Source organism: Triplophysa dalaica, chromosome 11 (assembly GCF_015846415.1).
Source record: "Triplophysa dalaica isolate WHDGS20190420 chromosome 11, ASM1584641v1, whole genome shotgun sequence".
In the NCBI taxonomy this organism is placed as follows: Eukaryota; Metazoa; Chordata; class Actinopteri; order Cypriniformes; family Nemacheilidae; genus Triplophysa; species Triplophysa dalaica.
Window position 1 is genome coordinate 4,141,261 of NC_079552.1, and position 22,202 is coordinate 4,163,462.

At 37.5% G+C, this 22,202-nt stretch overlaps 2 protein-coding genes and 2 long non-coding RNA genes across 4 annotated transcripts; 2 read left to right on the forward strand and 2 right to left on the reverse strand.

Annotated features, from left to right (window-relative positions):
- Window positions 1-1,582: 1,582 nt before the first annotated feature.
- LOC130431150 (uncharacterized) lies at window positions 1,583-4,568 on the reverse strand. Its single transcript, XR_008908143.1, has 3 exons — window positions 4,464-4,568; window positions 1,893-2,016; window positions 1,583-1,772 (listed from the first exon to the last, which is right to left on the reverse strand). It is a non-coding gene; the product is annotated as an uncharacterized LOC130431150 (long non-coding RNA).
- Window positions 4,569-6,158: 1,590 nt separating this feature from the next.
- On the forward strand, window positions 6,159-8,389 carry nkx2.3 (NK2 homeobox 3). Its single transcript, XM_056759990.1, has 3 exons — window positions 6,159-6,284; window positions 6,391-6,733; window positions 7,259-8,389. The coding sequence occupies exons 2-3, from the start codon at window positions 6,397-6,399 to the stop codon at window positions 7,882-7,884; spliced, it is 963 nt and encodes a 320-aa protein (XP_056615968.1). The 5' UTR covers window positions 6,159-6,284; window positions 6,391-6,396; the 3' UTR covers window positions 7,885-8,389.
- Window positions 8,390-14,082: 5,693 nt separating this feature from the next.
- On the forward strand, window positions 14,083-16,361 carry nkx3.3 (NK3 homeobox 3). Its single transcript, XM_056759991.1, has 2 exons — window positions 14,083-14,563; window positions 14,966-16,361. The coding sequence occupies exons 1-2, from the start codon at window positions 14,284-14,286 to the stop codon at window positions 15,421-15,423; spliced, it is 738 nt and encodes a 245-aa protein (XP_056615969.1). The 5' UTR covers window positions 14,083-14,283; the 3' UTR covers window positions 15,424-16,361.
- Window positions 16,362-19,101: 2,740 nt separating this feature from the next.
- On the reverse strand, window positions 19,102-21,343 carry LOC130431879 (uncharacterized). Its single transcript, XR_008908355.1, has 2 exons — window positions 20,458-21,343; window positions 19,102-20,319 (listed from the first exon to the last, which is right to left on the reverse strand). It is a non-coding gene; the product is annotated as an uncharacterized LOC130431879 (long non-coding RNA).
- Window positions 21,344-22,202: the final 859 nt, after the last annotated feature.

The following is a 22,202-nucleotide window of genomic DNA, read 5'->3' on the forward strand; positions in this document are numbered from 1 at the left end:
GTGCGATTAGTATGTAATTTCTCATTGAAAGGCAGTAATCCATTATAGTTTAGTACGGAGAGAACAAGTCACGCCCTATTTAATGAAGGGTGAAACATGTAATTCTATTACTTTCAATTGGCAAATACAAACATAGATGTTCTTGTCCACATGCTGAGCAGATGGGTTTTCTTACAGTTGCGACCCAGTCTACTTCTCGATCTGACCGCTTTAAACAATAGGAGGAAGTAACCTCATGTCTACGAGTGCTGCTACCAACTGGTTTACATCTTACTGAAAAGAACAAATAAACACAAGCAAAAAGAACCAGGCAAACATTGTCCTAATTCATACTTTACCACAAACACTGTCAGGAGAAACGGAGCTGATCCACGCAGCTGTCTACGATTGACGTTTATTTACAACTATAGTTACCAGTTTTAGAGCCTTTGTGAGAACTTCAGGATATTGTTGCTTGTAAACATGTACTGAATATGAAAACAGCTCTTGTTGTGAAATCACTTGTATATACAGTAACCGCTCCACAATTATGCGTGTTTGCTTTAGTAGAACTGACAAATGTTGCACTAATGTGTGATCACACGTGTTTGAGAAGCAGATTTTCCAGAAACCACAATCAATTATGGTCTCAGAGATTATAAAGATAGAACCCTTAATACTTCTCATTATTCTGTAATAAATAGCCGAGGCAGTGAAAGAAATCCAGTGCTATCACAGCGCCTGACAGCTTTGCACCGTGGAATATTGCAAGTTCTTACACGCCTGCTATGAATACTTCACAGATCCTCTCTTTTCATTCTCCACGCCGATAATGTGGCTCTGCTGTTTTTCTTCTTGTTGAAAAGCATAACAAGTCAGGCAAATATATACATTCGGGGTAATAAATCACAGCTGCGTCTTTTCAGTTTTGATGCGCGAGACAATTATCGTCATTAATTGTTGATCGACTCATTTTCTTATGTTATGGATTCCCAGGACTGCACTTTTAGAAGCCGTGCGTTACCCCGACAGAAATGAGCCCTTGAATCACCTCTGAAAAGCAGAAATTGACTTGCTTTTTATTTACAGCTGCGACATTGAATGAATGGGAACTCATGGTTCAGTAGAAACAAATTGTCAGTTTGATGGGAGACGCCACACTGGCTGCGCTGCGTAACACGGCCTCCTCGTTCGCAACATGTTTATCCATGGGAGGTCATGTGGTGTGCATCCACAACCGGACAACATATAAATCTGTATAAAATTAATTGTATTATTGTTTGAATGACAATCTTTGTAAACTGTGCGCATACCAGCGGTCAGATGAACTCGGAGCAACCTTTCCTTTTTATTTTTGCCTCTCTGGCACGGCCCAGGGAATGTTTAGACAAAAAAAGAGGAAATCTAGCCTTTCACATCCCACTTTTAAATGGTAGCTCGGTGTAGCAATGCCGTATCTTAATCACCCCTGTCTGTTGTAACCGAGACCAGGAGAATATTTAGGTTACAGCCTTCCTCTCGGCCCGTATTACCCACGGCATAGGTCACACACATTACGGGCTAAATGCTCACATGTATACAAACACGCACCTGCAGGGTTTAAGGCCACAGAGGAAAATGCAGCTGTCTAATTTATTAGTCCCTGGAGGGGCGAGCAAGCACTGTGGATTTCTTCTGGCCTGACTTCCGTCATCGGGCTTCCAGACCAGACCTCCCTAACTCAAAGCGCTGGTGTGACAGGGAATGTCTGGTGTTGCAGCGCGGGCCCCCTCGTCTCCTCCTTTCCTCCCCGTCTGAAGCAGAAACAGAGAAGGCTATCAGTCATACGGCTGGGTCAGATGCACAATAGTGCCGGCGAGGTCTCAAGGCCTGGCACGGCGCACCGTTTTAAACCAGGAGCTGATAAGACTCACCTTCCGGGACCTAACAGGATCTGCAGCTCCTCAGATATGCGTTCTGTATATGTTGAAGGTTTTCTGGGCGCGCTGAGAACCACACGAGGAAACTTCATCCTAGGGGCTGTCACTGCTGGCCTACCTGCGGAGAGATTCTGTGAAGTTGTGGCTGCAGTTGTACTGTATTTACCCGACGAAACATATTCTTTTGAGTCTTCATTCATAAACATTGTGTGTGAAAGAAAAACCAGGGTCATAATTCACAAACAACGCATGTGAAAGAAAAACCAGGGAAACCCCTTTTCAGAAAGTTCACAGAACAGATGAAGAGTTAGTTACATGTTCTGTCACTCAGTCTTTTCTCATAGACATGGAATATGATCCTAAACAGTGTCCAGGCGTCCATATGTCAGTGTGCTTGAGTTTGCACAGAATGCTGTAATGTGAATGAGTATTGGATGATCAGAAAAGACATAGGTCTTGACCCATTTCTTGTCTTCTGCAGTTATAACCCCAGTCAGTGTCCAGATGAAGATGATCTATTGGCCTCTCCCTCCCTCTGCTGACCGCCTGACTGTCATGGTGCTAAGGCCTGGGTTTTGTTAGGTCCAGGAAACAGGCTCTTCCTTCACATAAACATAGACTAAAATCTTTTTTCTTTTTTTTGGACTGGCATCGGCACGCAATCATTTACTTTCTCAGTATTTGGGGGTACTGCAAAGAAACCGGTGCTATTAATAGCGATAATGGACGAATAAAATAATTGTAATTATGTTAAAAGACTTCTGTCTTAAACAATCTGAATCTAAAACAGGTTACATTTTGCGTAAATGTATAAGATAACTTGTTGTTTTTAAGATTTTGTGTGATAGTTACAATAAATACAATGCCGTGTTTTCAGACGTTTTCGGATTTGAAAAAAAATCGTAAAACTGAGGCACTAAGTGGGGCAATTTTGAGAATAAAAGGGGTTACATTATTTTTACAAAATAATACTAAAATAATTTTGTTGATTATAAACAAGTCAATAGAAAAAAGAAATCATAACACACACAAAAAAAACTATTAACAACATCTCACGAAAATAGGGATACATTTAGGGATCAAAGTGAAACTTTAACCTTTAAAGACATTCAAAGAAATGGAATTTGGAAGTAGAAAATTCTAACAGGGATAGTGACCGAAAAAAAACACGCTAAATCGGTAAATCTGCAGTTGTAGCCTATGTAAAGGTCACAAACAGCATTTATCATAGAGACAAATGTCTCAAGAATCGTTTAATTTAATAGGATTATATAATATAGAGACAGATAAAATTAGCTAGGCCTAAATCAAATTTGAGGCAGTTAATCACAATGGTTTGGAGAATAGCCTAAATGAGTTATCAAAATTATTTTAAGTTTTGAGACGTAAAAAAAGTACATTCACTGTTAAAGGCTTCAAAACGCATTCAGTCGCGATCAAACAGAAGAGACGAAAACGTTCCTGTTTTCATTTTTTTCTGTACTTTGTTTGCCCTGGATTTATTTTGATATTTATTTTGATTCAATTCTTATTTTCTTTTTTTAAGATTTTTTCATCTTCTTTTCTGCTACCAACATGTGTTCCCAACCAAGACAGAATTGCGAAAATAAAATTTGCGTGCGTAATTCTTTCGTAAAATCACCTATCCTTTTGGACAATTTTATATTTACCTGTCTCATGTCCTTACAAACTAACAACACGCTGCATCTCTACATGCAGCAGCGAAGTAAAGCAAGCGGAAGTTTTTCGGGAACAAGTTTATTGTTATTTTCTGGCACTGATATCATCAAAATGTCAATACCTCAGGATACTGGAGATCTCACAGGAGAGTCCTGTGCAGAAATGCGCCCTTCACGGTCAGCTTAGCTTCATGCTTGAATGAGACTCTCCTCATCCTAATGGTGCTATTAACCAGACAAAACACTCACACACTTTAGTCGTGTGTGGGGCAAAGATCACCACTGATCAGATAAAAACACGCGACCTCGTCCAAATTCTGTGGTCAGACCTTGGCTATCCACAGCTCCTTTGGTCATAGGTCTGAACAATGCATTGAAAGTCATCTCCGGCTGATAGGTAAAATATTAAAGGCCTGTGCTTCAATATTTTGATTCGATTCTTTCTCTGCTTATGTGCGTAATAGGTAAATTATGTTTATTTAACACAGCATTCAAAATCATGAGTCGTGCCATTTAGTTCAGTGAAAGCTGTGGAGTTGATCCACTTTGTCATTTTGTCAGCACACATGGAATTATCGTGATATATGGAAACCGTGACTCAAACCGATAAGTGGTGCAGATAAAAAGGTGGTAGTCTAAGCTTTTCATGAACCTGCAATAAATCACACCAAAACAACATTCGTACCCGGTCAGGACCACTGCTGTGTGAATCTACCAATAATTAACTACAATAACAGCATGTACAATATGGCCTACTCCCCAAATGTCCAAGAATAGAGATATGCTATCAGTGTAAAATCCTCATTTAAATAAATCAAAGCCACGATTACTGGTCAAAGAACAACAAATACCATGAAAATGGTGTACCTTGCCACTCTCCTCTTACCAGAAAATCCAGAACCCCTCCGACTTTCCTACTGAGCCATTAGTCTTGGGACTGGAGGACACAAAGCTGATCTAAACAGCACTGTTGATGGCTAACGGATGAGATAATCTCGTCTCTCTTTCCTTTTCTTTTACCTTCTTCTTAGTCTCTGACAGGCTTTTGTCTCTGGCGCCGGAGCAGGAGCCCAGAGAGACACCGTTGCGCATCATTGCGCTCTCAAGCAGGTTTCCTGCGAACACATACACCTTACAAATGATCGATATCTAAGACGAAATACAGGAAAATTTAATTAATATTTAACATAGGTTACAATAAATTATACTTTAACAGAACTGTTGTTTCTGGTGCACAATCGAATTTATTTGGATAATTTGGATAACTGCAAAGTAGTGAAATCTCTCTCTTTTGTAAAACAAATATAATAATCAAAACAATACGGTGGCTACACAAATATAAGAAACAATATAAAAGCGACCACGTTATTCATTAAACTGTTTAAGTAAGCCATCGATGCGACGGCAAATTAAAAAAATAATTTTACCTGGACTATTAAAAGTTTGATGTTAATCCTACCCACATGTAAACCGACTTAAAGTGATTGAGACGCAAAGATTTAAATGATATTAATTGTTAATTGAATATGATTTGAAGTTTAAATGAAGAAAATAATATCTTTGCAATAAAATCGGAAGTTCAAACTAGTTTCAGACATAAAATCTAATAACACTTGTTATTAAACGCCTGTGATTTTACATATTGTGTCAAATCATCAAAACGTAGTGGGTCAGAATCAAATAAAAAATGTACGTTTTATTTGCAAAAATAATTTAAGGCCTATCTCACACGCAGTCGCACATATTGCACATCTACACCATTTGTCTCTTTTACGCACACAAACGAATGCAAAAAGATATGTTGAAATTCGCGTGCTATAATTTACAAATGACTGCAGCTGTTTTATATCCTGTTTGACTGTCTAATAGCAGATACAAGTACGTGTGTGGTGCAGGTCAGCTCTAAATGGGATAATAGCACGAGCAGGGTTAAGCGTCCCCTCTTGTGAAATCTCACAGCCAAAATTTAGCCGCACCAATCGCAAATATGTTTTAAGAAATTATGTGGGAATGTGATCGTATAGGCCCCATCAATATACATGTTCTTAAATAGTTTAATTGTTTATTGGATTACATTACACCCTCCTAAACCTAACATGAGTCGTTTAAAACGATACACACTTTAATAACGTCCCTGTGGTAATATTTATTATTGCGTAAGCGTGCATAAAATATCAAGCCCGTCACTTTTTAAAAATAAAGGTTCTTAACTTAAGAACTTAAGGTTCTCTGTCGGGTTTTATAGTTCCATAAAAATCTGCAAGATTAACAGAACATTTATTTTGCACAAAATTTTCCTTGTAGTGGGAAATTGTTTTCAAACTATAAAGAAATTAAGAAATAGTTCTTAGAGAACTAAAAAAAGTTATTTTACGGCTCCTAAGAACCTTTGTATGCAAGAGTATATTGTTTCCATAATTCCATAGAGTATATCTAATTTCAATGGTTTGGAATAACGCTAATAAGAAAGTAGAGTATAATATTCTGTGTTCTGTTGGCATGAGGTTGCATGCGTTTCCTCTGCGGATTGTGGGAAGGCTCGTACATCCCGCCCCGGTAACGTGACATCACCGTGCAGAAGAACTGCCTTGTGCTGCCGGAGTCCAAGGAAAACACACAACAGTTTCAGACCGACGAGTGGCAGTGCACATCTCTCAATGCGAATCAACCGGCCATGACAAAATGGGAGATTAATCGACACATTTAGGTATGTTTACATGAAATTGTTGATTATCTAAACAATTGTTCTACAGGGCTTAGTATCAGAGGCTGCCGGTTGAATCAGGAATAACATTATAGATGTAATTCAACAGCGCCTGATGATGCTTCCGAGCCCGGTTACATCAACGCCGTTTTCTGTGAAGGATATACTGAAATTGGAACAGCAGTCTCACCTTCAGTCTCTGCACCCAGCGCAATACCACGCACAGCTTCATCCGGAACCGCAGGAAAGATTTCAGACACCATCATCCAGTTTTCTCGGAGGTAGAGACAGCCCCGGCTTCTCAGACGGCGAGGACAAGATGTCTTTTCTGAACTCCTTCTCCATGCAGGATAGCTTAGTGGAGAGCAGCCTTTCACCTCCCATGTTCGTCCATCCGGCACTGGGACACGTCGACACCAAACTTGAAGATGAACTTGAGGACCATGAAACAAGTGGGTGATTTATAGCCTATTACATTTTAAAACTTGCCATTTGAAACTGACAGGAAGAATTAATTACAGTATTCAGGGAAATAAACAAAGTAAAACAAATATTACACAATTGTATATATTAATGTTTATATCATAATATATTATGACATTAAATATACAAGCATGAATCGTAGTTAGCATAACTATAGAACAAACTGCGTAATGTCGGCCTGATGTCAAAATGTAATTTCAATAGTGTTGACAAACAAAAACGCAGGACTTTTAAGAACGCGCATTATGCCTGTCAAAGAAATAATAGCTCATTTAAATATAATTCTGAAAAGATTTTGTAGAATCCTGCTTTGTTTGTGGTTTTATAACCTAACGGCTTTAAAACATTAACGTTATTAGTGCATTTGGATAAAGGCCTGTTCATATTCAGCACATTTAACGCAAAGTGATTTGTTTATCGGGCATGCAAATGTTTCTATTAATAAGTTAGAGGTGATCGAGTAAGTCTTCTGTGTATTTTGTTTGGGTTCATAGAAAGCTGCTGTGCCATCATAAGGTCCCCGGAGTGTGAGGCTGACGCGCAATCGGACACAGAGCGAGCGCAGCGGCAGAGGACGCGACGCAAGCCTCGGGTTCTCTTTAGCCAGGCACAGGTCTTCGAGCTGGAGAGGCGCTTTAAGCAGCAGCGCTATTTGTCGGCTCCCGAGAGAGAACATTTGGCTAGTACCCTGAAATTGACATCGACGCAGGTCAAAATTTGGTTTCAAAACCGTAGATATAAATGCAAGCGACAGCGTCAAGACAAAACACTGGAAATGGCAGGACACCACCATCCGCCGCCACCAAGGAGAGTGGCCGTGCCCGTGCTGGTCCGGGATGGCAAGCCGTGTTTAACGGGATCACAGAGTTACAACGCCACGTACGCCGTGAACCCTGGTCCATACAGTTATAATGGTTATTCGTCTTACAATAACGCCGCGTATACAAACCCTTACAGCTGTACGTATCCCAGCCTTCCGCCACTTCCAACCAACACATCTACCAATGCATTGATGAGTATGAGTCTGAACAACCTCGGAACATATTCCCAACCCCAGACATCACAAGGGACGGCTGTGTCGGCCTGTCAAGGGACTTTGCAGGGTATTCGTGCATGGTAGAGACATTACAATCCTTCTCACTGTACATAAAGGACAGCTTGATAATATTAAAAGACAGTTACCCATGTTTATAGGCCTATAACTTGTATCACTAAGAAGATGCGCAGGGATACGCTGTGTAATTTACCGTTTCAGTATATAAACTTCAGTATATGATTTTCCTCCAGCAACCCTTTCAAGATGGCTGAACGAACACAAATAAATTCTGCAAATGAACAAATTGAGGCCAGTTTACGGCACAATTATCCCAGGGTAATACTAAACATCAGTTTTACTTACCACATATGAAACGTGTGCTAGATCACATTTTTTGGACATCCATTCCATGACCACTTGATCTATCTTTAGACTGGCACCATGGTATTAATACATTTGCTTTCTTCGTTACTGCACATGGTGATGAACATTTATACCTGAGACTGTTATGGAAATTGACAACGGTGTGTTTTCATGCAAACCTACTTTGCAGAAATAAAAACATTAAACTTTGTTTTAAATTTTGCAACTTTGAAATATCAATGTAGACCCCTAAAATTGCTCTTTAAAATAAACAGTAAATATTAATCGATGATTTATGACGAAATCGGTTGGTGTGAATCATCGCACACTATAACATTTGAATCAGGCCTGCTTAATTAATATCGTGAGGTCTTCGATACCACGATGTTCTTTTAAAGCATAGGATGACTCCGAAATAAACTGTATCGAAGCTTTTGCAGCACTTGGTATTTTTACCTGTTAAAGATGTACAAAGAGTGTGTTTTTCATCACACTTTTACGAAAAGGATTCGTATTTCTAATTTTTATACAGTATTCGTAATGCTGTTTTAGTTCCTGATAATAGACCATATAGAAACAGACACACATCTTGGGTCGTGTTTCGCAAAAAAAGTAATTAGGTTAATTTTTACGTTATCAAAATGTAATACAATTGATTTGTTATTAGTAAAATATTTGTATACAATTTTTTATAAGCATGAATTCATAAGGACTTAAACTTTGGTTACTCATAAAACAAAATATAGGATATTAAAAATAGATATATAAAGAATTAATCTTAGATTAATAATAATTATTATTGTTATTATAAAATTCATTCTTTACTTCGATAAGCATACCTAATACAATATTTAAATAACGACATTCAATTCACAAGAAAGCTGCCGCAGTTTAACTTCCTCCAACAGAAGGATGGAATATGCTCAAATAGTCTGCATTCATTTTCATATTGAATATTGCTACAGGCTTATACTGCAGTGTCACATTGATCAACATCTCATCCTATTACAAGAACACAATCTGGGACGCCTTCGTCAATCTATCCGAAAAATCTAAAATGCTGTTTAACTGATCCAAATTTTCTAGTTTTACTGCAGGACTATTCAATAATATTAGTAATATTCAGCGCCTCGACAAGATGATTACGTCGTCGTACGTAAACATTTTATTTTAGTGTTTCGTGGAAAGAGATTGGATGCGATGCAAAAAAAAATTCATTCAGCACCTTTGGACCTGGTCACCGGACAGCTCCAGATGCATTTGTTTTTTTACTTACAGCCATACTTGTTTGTTTGGGAAAACCATAAACAACTTTGTGAAAACGCGTCACGTGACCGTTCGGAAAATTTAATAGGGGCCTAAATAAGCAGTAGCCTAATTTGCGTAATTTACAATTTGCGTACAAAATGGAATTCAAATGATTTACATCTAAGTAAACCAATACTTTTAAATTGCTTTTAACAACAACAAGAACAACAACAACAAAAAGATAATTCTCAAAATAAAAAAATGTGGGGGGTAGGCCTAGCTCATTTACGTTATTTGATTTCGTTTGCTACTAAGCGAATTTTCCTTTGTTTTAAGAGTAGTTTCATGGTGATAACGTTATAATAAACGTAATGCTTTATTGGGAATACAAACTCGTGTGAAATCGTTTTATTCTGTGGATCTGTTAAGCCATTACGCACCGGCAGCCTCTAGTTCATTCTTCAGCCCAGTCTCGTTTCCCAGCGTTCACATTCTTATAATGAAGATTAATAGAAAAGTAAACACACAGTCATCGGGGTTTGTCTTTACTAATAGCAAGGGATGAACAGCTCCCCTCGCCACCGTAAGGCCAGTTGGACATACCTGCTGTCAGGGTAAGTGCCCCAGACACCTCAATGTAAATACTGATGGCGACAGGACGGCGATGCCTCAGGACCCGCTGCTGGACTACAGAGATATGAATCTATAGAGAGTGCTGGACTGCAAAGATATGAATCTATAGAGAGGATTTCTTTTCGGCTATTAGAAGAGAGGGTGTGGCTGGTTTTCTAAAACAGTGTCATGCGCCATATAGTGCTCAGATTTCCTTAGTTCTAGTGTAAGGCCTATAAAATATTATATTTATTTATGTATTGCAAATAACCAAAAAATATCGTGATAATATTAAAATATTACTAAAGGTAGGCTATTATGAAATTATTAGACATTTTTGGAATGTCAACATTTACTGGTAAAACAAACCGAATTGTATTTGGTAGTTGGCACTCACACACAGAAATAATTATCGTCAGGATTATTTAAAAAATACATGGACTGTGGTTATCTGTAGAGAGATAGAAAGGAAGGAAAAGTTGGAGTGTGAGCAGAAGAATTGTATCAACTGAGCACGGGTCAAAGCTATAAGGCCAATGCTGCACAGCTCCTGGATTGCCAAGGCAGCAATAAATGTAGACGACAAAGAAATAGCTATAGCTATGATAGTGATTGTTTTAAATTTTTGTCCCAAAGGACTGTGTTTCGGTTTCAGTTGTGAAATTGGTCATGCAAAGATTTAGCAAAAGATGAACAGATCTCGGCTGCTTTGGTCAACATATTGGCTTAGGCCTACAATAGAGATCAATTTAAATAATATGGTGGATAACCACCAATAATATGGTGGAAAACACCTCAGTCCTTGATGAACACAGGTGCACCATGCTTACCTACAAAGCCTAAATCAAAGCATTTGTATGATGTTTGCTTATGCACACATAAACTTTTGTCATGTCACTCCTCTCAAGCAACGCAAAAGTGCAACCTGAACTTCAAATGCAGACAGGTGTAGCAAGACTTTGCATGTAAGGCGTTACTGGACTCACTAATCATGCTGATACAATCTATGCTCTGTGATTAATATCATGTTTTACAAATAATACTAATAGCCCACGGTGGTTTAGAACCAAAGCTTTAAGCGATATCCCAAGTGTAATTCATATTGTCAGTACCTTTCTACTGGGAGTCAGATGGCGCGCGCCCCCTGGTGTTCACAACTCGCTTAATCTCAAAACACCAAATAATGTGCTAAACAGCTGTTTATTTCTCCCCGGTCTGCGAGAGTAGCGTTTTATGGTTTCTGACACAATCTTTTCTAAACTGAAAGGTTTAAATATTTATAGAAAATATAAAAAATCTAAATAAAAGTTTGGCGCACTGCATTTTGCGTTTAATGTCTTGTGCAAATGACCTGGTGAACTTTTTTTGTTTGTTCAAAGTAAAACAACATAACACTTTATATTTCCCAATATGGTGATATGGCTAAATCATCATAAACAACAGCAGGGTAATGTTATTTGGTTGATCATAATGGAAGGCCAAACTGAGGAAGAACACCTAACAAAATGTTGGCCAGTTTAAGTTTTACACACGTGAAACACAAATTAATTTTAAAGTGTTTTAAAGATTTGTATTGACATGTTTGTGCTTCTTTTAATAATTTAAAACATGTAAGCACTAATTCTCAAAAAATGTGATTGTAAAAATTCATTATTGTAAACATCAAATGATTTATACATGTAAATGTCAATAATTCTGACATCTGGCAACATTCTTAAAAAAAACAGCATTAAACATTAAATAATCATTAACTTTAAAGATATTATTGTAATCTCCTTATAAGAACAACTGATATCATTTACCTGAATTGTTACAACGGGAAACATAAAAAATGCATTGTTAGGGGTAGGCTACGGTTGCTCCAGCACCAAGATCAAGAAGCATTGATGTACACGATGTACACTATAACAGAAATGTATTTTATCACAATGTTGTATGAACATTGGCACAACGTTTTTTATTAAAGAAATACCTAATTTTGAGGTCACAAATGATAAATAGGATGACAACCAAATGATAACCAATTATAATAACGCCAGTATAATAATTGTAGTGGCAGCCCATTCATTATACATCCATAGCTGCGGTAAACTTGTTTTTAATTCACTCATTTAAATATTCCGAGATGCAAGGTTTACTTAGAACCAGCACATGCAGTTGGAATGCCACGTGGAGGCGCTACAATCGTATTTCTTAAAATTACACCGACCCGGCGTTGGAGGCGCAAAATGGCTTTGACGTACATGCAAGAAACTTGGGTTTTATTTGTGTTATAGGGCGACGAAGCTCCACATATTTAAAGAAACGTCTTTACCTTCATGACACCAAACTCTCGCAGAAAGATAGAGAGAGAGAGAGAGAGAGAGAGAGAGAGAGAGATAGAGAGATAGAGAGAGAGAGAGAGAGAGAGAGAGAGGGAGAGGGAGAGAGAGAGAGAAAGAGGGAGAGTTCTCACAAAACATGCTGTGACATTGTGCGTTTTGCTCAGACAGCCATTAAGATGTCTCAAGTGCACTCCTGTACGCATCATGAATATAAGACTTTATATATATTGACTTTAAAGTAAATTAAATTAAACTGCATTTCGTTTGCAATAATGCTTATCAAAAGAGGACTTTGGTATAGAATAGGCCAAGATGGATCCAGCTGGGACACAGATTTTGTGGCATTATATGCATATAGAAATTTGTCATAAATGTTATGCAATCGAACTACCAAACAAAAGTATTGATTTTCCAGTTTTGTTCAACATAATTTGTTTTTGGTTTAATTAAAATTCTAAGTTTAAGATTATATCTTTTTATTTGGGGGGCCGCAAAGCGATGCATTCTACACAAAGAGGGCTTACAGCAAAAAAATTGAGAAACACCGAATAGGCTATATCTAAGAATACAAAAGGAAATGTAGCTAATATAAATGCAACATTTAAAAAATAAATATACTTTTAATAAGATATACAAATAAAATGTAATAAAATAAATACGTGAATGTATAATGCAAATTCCACTGTAAATAATAACGGTTACTTTATTTAATAAAATTAAAATAAAAAGCCCTTTTTTAAATTCTTGAATAATCTTTAATAAATAAGTCTGCTTAATAAATATAGATAGTGTATTATCAATGCATTGCATATATAAAGAAAAGCCAAACGTCTACATTTCTGGCAAAATGGTTTATACATTACAATATTATTTCAAAATCAGAATGTGTTTCAGGATGAACTAAGAACTATTGAGGCAAACTATTCTATAGACTTAACATTTTTACAGCATCTGGAAATCAAACAATTTTGTGACGTTTTAAAAAATTACAACCATAACTGTAAAGCAACTGGAACAAAGAAAATCAAAAATACATTTCCTTGTCTTTGGCCACGTTTAACACGTGTTGGATTTATTATAATACACATTAAATACTTTGAATTATTACATAATTATGGAATAAAACTCGCCGGGACATGCAGAAACACCTTACACAAAAACGCAAAAATTTGGTTAAATAATAATAGAAAGTATTTGCGTTATTCTACCATAGCTGTGTTCAAGGAAAAAAGTTAAACAGACTTGAAAGGTTACTAACAAAAACTTTTTTACTTCGCTTGTTTTGCATCTGTGAGGTAATTGATCTGTAAGGTTTACAATGCATTTGAAACATGAATAGCAAGCACAAAATAAAAAAAACATTTGCGCACCTGAATAAGAACAAATATAACAATATCACAATTTTAACCCACGAACAATGATTATGAACTGGTTAAAAGACCGGCTTCCAAAATAATAGTATCTTGGGGATTCGTGTTTTTGTTCAATCTTTATCCCCTCTGCCAGCGCTGTCTTTTAAATATGACCGTGTAAATATATAATTATTATATATTATTTAAAATATATATACGTGTCCAAATACGCTTAAAAATTACAACTAATACTATACTACACGTTAAAGTAAACACATTTCGAAGGGTCTTCAATCGTCATCTAGAGGCTCAAGGAATCTGAGGGCGGAGCAAAGCTCTCCAGACAGCCCATTGGCACCGCGTTTGGAAAGGAAAGAGAGGAAACTGATGCGCACATGACAGTTTCTGACATTTTGCTCGTTGATTAGGTCAGCAGACGCGTTCCCCCAATTAAAGACGACGACCAATACACAGTGGACTAATTCATCGACATGAAAAAACAGAAGATTGCCAGATAGAACGCCATCGAAGACAAACAGTTCAGGCCACCCAAGACTGACCAGCAGGTTACGTAAATGTTTTAAATGGCGAATAAATGCACCTCCTTTTCAATTCATAACATATTAAACCGAGGAAGTGAGTCCGAGGGAAATACCTGTCTTGATGAGGACGCAGATGAACGGGCGAGCGGGGACAGAGAGGCTCGGGACTGCTCCGGTTCATCTCTGTCGGTGCGAGCCGAGAGCGCAGAGAGGCGCATCTCTTCCTGCGTGCTTGTGCTAGACTCTTCATCATCCTCGGACCAGAATTCATGCGAGGAAGAATCTACAGGGGAAGACACATCTCAACCAGAAAGACGACACGGTGAGACATTAAGACAACCACACAGAGAATTGTTTATGTGCGCAAGATGATAAAACATAAAATGCTTGGGATGTCTGCCTATACACAATTAAATGAGAATTTCGAAATGATGAATTGTAAAATATGATGCATGTAATTTTATGTGAGAAGTTTGAATTTATCAAATAAATAAGGAAAATGCTACATTTCTCATTTAAGTTTTAAACCTGTCCATATAAGTGCAATTGCGAATTTTTGAAATGCTTTATGTTGCATACAATTGTTATAATTTGTGAAATATACTGTGTATATTTTATTGATATTGTAGCCTTATAATTGTGAGTTTATTGTGAACTGCTACAAATAAAATGCTGTGCGTAATTCCCTCGAATGGCTTTACCAACGCTTTGTCCATTTATACAGATCACGATATTGATCGAGAGAAGTCCCAGAGCTGTAACTTCGGAGACAATAATTCCAAATCGAGTAAGAAAAGGTCCCGTGCCGCCTTCTCCCACGCGCAGGTGTACGAGCTGGAGAGGCGCTTTCACCTGCAGCGCTACCTGTCCGGACCAGAGCGCGCGGACCTGGCAGGAGCTCTCAAATTGACCGAGACGCAGGTGAAAATATGGTTCCAGAACAGGAGATACAAAACCAAACGGCGACAAATGGCGGCCGAGCTTGCGACAACTCCCACGACAACCCTGGCGAAGAGAGTGGCGGTGAAGGTGCTTGTGAACAACGACCAGAGGCAATACAGCGCCGAGGACCTCCTCAGTGCCCCTGTTCATCCCTTACACCCATCATTCCCTTACTATCCGTATATGTTTTGCTTTCAGCCGTGGACCTCAGGAAACACTTTAAGTGGTGGCTTGTACTGAATTACTGGAGTTACGTACAATACAGCCAAAGTGCGTTTATGAAAAACAACGCAAACAAAACCATATTTTTCCAACAGGATTATAAATACTGAACGTGTCCAAAGAAGCAAACGGAGAAGGACACAATGTGATGCACTGAATTAAGACGATCAAGCCAAAGATTAAAAATTCGCTCAGTAGAAATTTTGGCAACATTTCTTGTAATTTTTAATGGTGTACAATGGCCATAAAAGTATGAAAAAGCTTGAGCCAAATGCACTTAAAATTGTAATAATTACATTGCATTAGATGAGAAAATACCAAACCAAAGACTGTCATTGGCAAAACAATTGATGCAGGACTACCTTCTTATTTCTTAGACATTTTGGGGTTTACTTTAACCCAGTTGTTCCTAAGGTAAGATTTAGTGGATGTATGAAGTCCACACAGGTGTTTTTGTTAAAATATCATCTAATGCAATTTATACATTTTAAATCTAAAAGTGCCTCATTAGTTTTTTAGGGCCTGTGTATATAATGTGATATGATATGAGTGTGTTTGGAGAGGTTTTTTAGGCTTTGTTCTTGCTTCAAGTTTTTCTTTATGTCAATCACCAGGGAAAGTTTAACACAAATCTTTTGTGTACTGTAATACAGCCTGTGCACTTGAAATGTCTTAAAATGTGTCAGCAACCCACTGTTCCAATTCATTGTCTAAGTTTTATTCAGTCTCAAAGCGCAGGTGGTATAGAAGAACACAGGTTCAATAAAGATTGTAGAGCAAACAGGGAAAAATGTGGTACGTGTGAGAAAAGCTAACCACAATAGTACAAATCTTAATGGGTGTTTGTCAACATGTTTTACTATGACTGTAGGGCAAACATTAAAGAGGAAACGGAGATCGAAAAGACTGTTGACAGGAGTTCATGTACATACAAATAAAAAGCAAATGAAATACCTCCAGGGGCTAAATCGTTTTATTTTTAGATAACAAGACACTTTAAAATCATTAAACACATGTAGAAATCTTATTTTAAGGTCGTATCGATGGACTGCTTTCGTATTTATCAAATTAAAAGTTTATTTACCATGGACCCATTCTTGGATAATAAGTTTAACAGTCGGTACCAAGTGAGCAAATGATCTTAAATCTGCCCTCTCTATGCCCTCTCATCCAAGACTAAAGTCTAAGTTGTTCATTTCCATGAGGAACAACAATGTCGAGTTGTCTGCTTTGAATAGTCTGTCCTCTTGTGAAGGAAGGAGGCCGGAGCAGTTGACAAATGAAATACCATTTACATAAGGAACAGCATAAAAAAACATGTTTTTAAGTGATAATTTACCAACTAAAAAATAAACAACCAAGATGGACAATACACAACTTTCTTTTATTTCAAGGCTTGCATTTAATACACCTCTAAAATATGAAAATATTGAATATTTTGTGAATATGAATGAAGTCCTTAAATCCTAAATAAATATATTGAAAGTAAATAATCTATATATAGTAGTAAATATGTTAACATTTGGATATTCAGAACCATATATTTTTATTGACTAAACTAATAATATTAAGCTTAATTATGTATGTTTGTAACCAAAATGTTTCTGGCAAGGTTGTTTATCTAAACGATGAGATGAGCGTTGTTCCACGTGACCGTGCCTCCTCCACAGATCTCCACAAGCCAGACAGCAGTTTATCATGATAAAATGTTCAAGCAGAAAACTATAATTCCATTTCAACAATCATAAAGCAACATAAAGCAGTTCTCAAGAGCTGAAGCAGCCCTCTCGTGATATCTGCATGATTCAGATAATGTCAATAGACCATGTCTATGTTGCACAACAGAACCTGGCTAAAACCCAGAATACATTAATCATGTGTGCTTTAGGAGACAACACCCTCATGAAGGCAAGAAAAAGACGATTCAGTATCGCTAAAACACAGCATCCATCTGCAATCGGACCCTCCTGAACCTGCACCAACAGCAGCATGTTTAATGCAGATTCATTGGATGAAATCTTGGTAACATACAGTGTATTATTGTTCGTTGTGTGAGAGATTTCGACCAGTTTAAGGGCGAAACACTGATGCCCTGCATGGCAGGTTATTAACTATTTTAATTATGCTACTCACTAAAAAGCCAACAAAAAAATTAAGTTAATTTAGCTGTTAAAAAGCCATAAAAATCTGCACTTAAGTGTTATCCTGTGTCACATCATTTCCTATAGATAAATACCAACTCTATTAAGGCTTCTAAAAAAAGAATAAGATACATTTTTGGCTTTACACTATTTAGATTCAGTCTGATATATTCATTTAACTACAGAATATGAGGATCATTGCTGTGCCCTGTGATAAGAGGATCATTTTGTGATGGAAGGATTGTTTTGAAGATGGATTTTGTGTGAATCTTGAATAAAAGAGAAGTCAGATTTGGCTCGCTGTCTGGCATGGCTTGCCATTCTTGTGTTATGATTGACAGTCTTGGATGAATGAGCTCCTCCCGAAGCCTTGTTTAAAACTCCATTTAATCTCACGTTTTATCTGAGCGTTTTTGTCCGTTCTTGTCTTCTGCTTGTGTTGTCTTCGGTTATAATCTTGATGAATTAAATCTTTTTCGTGATGATCAATTTGTTATATTTCAAACAAAACATGAATAGATCTGCTACTGAAGATGGATTGGGGCACAGTTGAGCGTCAAATGGATGTCTGTGTTTATACAAAAAAATGTATCCTGAAAAAGTATGTAAACACTGTATGTTTTTGGAGAAGAGCAGACGATACGTGCAGACTAGAGTGAGCAAGCTCATAAACTCACAAAGAAAACAAAAACGTTGAGTGGGATATAGTTCACCCCAGTGCATGTACAATTTTACCTATTACAACTAACTCCCAGCTATTATACCACACGTGGAGAGGCAAATCATAATCTCTTATTATGAACATATTGTTGTGTCTCACTCCAGCCAAAATTTACGTACGCTGGCATACAACGAGTTCATACAAAACACACCAACCATGAGTCTGACCAAAGTCCCCTTTGAGACAATGCACTCCACACGGCGGCCATATTCGCGAGGCTTTCGAGCAGCTTTTCTTACCCAGCACAGTACAGTACTGAGTTAAAAATGAAATGAATCAATATATATAAAAAAGTAAATCTCCAAAACAAGGGTCCAATTTAGATTCAAATAGCATATTTCAAAGATCAAATTTGAACCCTGACGCGAGAATTTTTATCGTATTTTGCATGCAAATACACTTGTGTATTTTAGGCAAGCCCAGCTAATGCGCATGCACGTTCTAGAATAAACAAACAAGCATTTAGTTCTTTTAACTGTAAGCCGGAACTACACCAGACATATCAGGCATAAGGTCTAGGCTTTCTCCCATTCATATGCATAAGAGGCCTGTCTCTGTACCATCCATCACAGCTTCTGTGTCTTCTTAAAACCATACTTTTCAATGAGTGAAATGTCGGCATTATCAGTCAAATCTTTTTCAAAAATGTAGTCTTGTTAAAAAAAGTACTTTAACTCAACTGGAAATGGCACGAGGAAGGAAAGAATTACCAATGCAAAGGTCATGGCTTTGATTCACAGCAAACACAAATACAAATAAAAATGAATACTAAATGCACTGTGAGTCACTTTGAATAAAAAACATCTGCTTAATGCATAAATGTAAATCTTAAAGTAAAAAAATCAACATCTCTTTTTTATTTTCATGTTAAATTAGGGAATAAGTATAGACAGTTTCAGTGGCAACAACAAAAAAAAACGTTGTGTGGCCCGGACTTAACCTCCACAAGGATATACAACAAAATATTCATATAAATAATATTATTATAAATTAAACATAAAATTAATTTCTATAATGCAAGTTAATTTCAGACCAGGCACCTGCATCTGATGAAACAGTCTATTTAAACAGAAAAAAACATCACATTTACCATAAAGAGTTGTGAGGAAATACAAAGCTTTTGACATGCATCGCCAAATCCATAAGCAAGCCGGTCTAAACCTCCCACCCAATAGACAATCAAGCTCACAGGTGAGAGGACGTAACATGAGGCTAAAGTTTGTGGACAAGGGCGCTAATGCATTCGCCCAGGCTATAGAAAGGGCACGAGGAAGGAAAGAATTGGCCCACAGTTAATACCTTTGTTTGGAGAGAGCACAGCTTCACGTTGACCTTGTCTCCTCAGGCAAATCCCCCCACCCCCGTTCCCAACACCACCACCAATAATCCGACCCACAAGACTCCTTAGTCAGTTCCAAAAACGATTAGCTGATAACATCACGGCATGCTGGAATGTAAACATTTACAGTAAAACCATAAGAGATGAACTCTCCTCCAGCGCGATGCATTTATCTTTTCTGCGAAAACCCACAGCGAGGTTTCTAACCACAATCACGGCTTAGCGACTCATACGTTTATATGGATTTGTCCGCGTGGAGTTATGAGTTACGTTTTTTTAGAAGGGATAGTTTAAGACAGATGTAGTGATAAAAATGACCTCATTGTGCTATTTTACCATTAGGTAAATATGAATCTTTCAGATACCTCACACGCCACAGCTTCACGCTAAACATCTAACTTAAATTCTCTCAGAAAAGTTGAGCCCGATCAACTTGTATTACTTATTGTTCTATTTTATAGTGTACAAACTCACACTACGTAGCACACTAGGTTCAAAACCTGCATATGGAATTGCGGTTTACCATAAAAGATGCACACAAGCAGTTTCCCCTCGCCTGCCAATGGATTCGTGAGTGTGGGAACGTGGTGTTTTTGGCACCTGTCTGTGAATAGTTTTGCACTCCTTTGGCCATAGATGGGCCGCCTAGTTCTCCAACCTGTTACATTTCCACAGGATGCTTCCCAACAGGTCTGTTTCTCACTCCCCGAGCGCTGTGAAAGGAATTTCAATGTTTTAATTATGGCAGATAAGGGCAAACAAGGAGTGCATTGAAGAACACTGACACAAGGCAACTTCACTTATCAGAACAGAGATAGGACCTCCACTTAGAACCTCTTAGGGCCGCTCACCAGTTCTGATTTGGCAAATGTCCTCTTCTTCACCGTCTGGTGTGGTATCCGGCTGTCCTTGCTCTCCCTGCGAGCTTTGTTGTCGGGCAGGTGACATGCAAACATTCAAGGCCTTCGCTGTAGTCAGCCTAGAACCAAAATTCACGAGAAATGGAGGTCTCGCTTTATGGTGGCTTAAAGGGATATTTCACCCAAAAATGAAAATTCTGTCTTTTTAGCCCACACTCCTGTCATTTCTAACATGTATGGCTTTCTTTCTTCCGCAGAACACAAAAGAAGATATTTTGAAGAATGTCGTTAACCGGCACCCATTCACTAGCAATGGTTTTGTGTCCATACAATAGACGTGAATGGGTGCCAGCGCTGTTTGGTTACCAAGCTTCTTCAAAATATCTTCTTTTGTGTTCTATAAAAGTCATGCAGGTTTAAAATGAAAATAGGGTGAGTTAACAATGACAGAATTTTCGTTTTTGGGTGAACTGTCCCTTTAATTACATTTAAATGAATATCCGAAAAAATCTGACTTCAAACTCTGATAGGACTACCTGTGTTAACACTTACTGTCTGCATATTGTATGCAACAGAAAGATATAACTCATTGAAAGTTTCTTTTCAAATGAACATTTGACATGCCAATAAAACCTCATCGGGTTCTGCATGGCTGAGCAGAACGGCAGTTTAGGATTTTAGAGATCAGCGTGGGGTGTGCGATTCCCAGTTTGAATAAAAAAAACATCAATTGGAACTCCAGAAATTGAGACAAATACTATACAGTACGTCCCTCAAGCCACAAACAAATATCAGTCAGCATGGGGAAAGCGAGAAATGCACGCAGCCACAACCAGTAAAACCAGCATCCATTTACTTACCAAACCTAAACCCTTTGACTTTTGGTTCTACAGCTTAAAACGTTTCGTCAATTTAAGTCTGAAACACACCCTCTCTTTTGCACGCACATTATCACACAAACGACAGCCGTATGCGTGGATTAAAGGTAACACTCACACACATATACCATTGAGATTGGTCTCAAATTGCTAATTGACTTGTTGGAGCCGATCACATCATCCTGTTTACAACATATACAGTCAAAGAAACGATAATTATACATAAATCCGCTCCCATACTTCAACTGAGTCAAATAGTAGCCTATTGAATTGATTCTTGTCACTATAGCAATGCCCTCATAGCTTTTTGCTTTATACCACATAGCTGGTATAAAATAGGGGCAAAAGCATTAGAACAAATAACATTAAAATAATATAATAATAATAAAAATATATATATATATATATTTTTAAACAGTAATACATTTCATTCTCCTAAATGTAAAATACTTAAATAAGTTAAAAACTCAGCTGATTTAAACAGAATTTAACTTATGTACAGTGATACCTTTCAATTTAAGTTTTAAATATATTCAATTAAATTTAGGATAACGTTTTAGTTTTACGCTATAAAAAGTTTGTAAGCTAAAGAGATAGTCCGGACTTAAGACATGATCAAAAGTTTGATCAAAAACTTTAAGCACATAAGCTACACTTGAGTATATATTCTTACTTCATTTGAATTATTAGTGATTCAACCTGATGCAGTAAAGTTTTAAAACAGAAATACATGTACTGTATCTGATAAAACCGGTCATGAATGACCAGTCAAGGCAAGTACATTTGTTTCACAATGACAGAGAGTCTTTCTTCAATCTTCACTTTTCGCTATTCAAGGTCACTACGCTACCCAAAGGG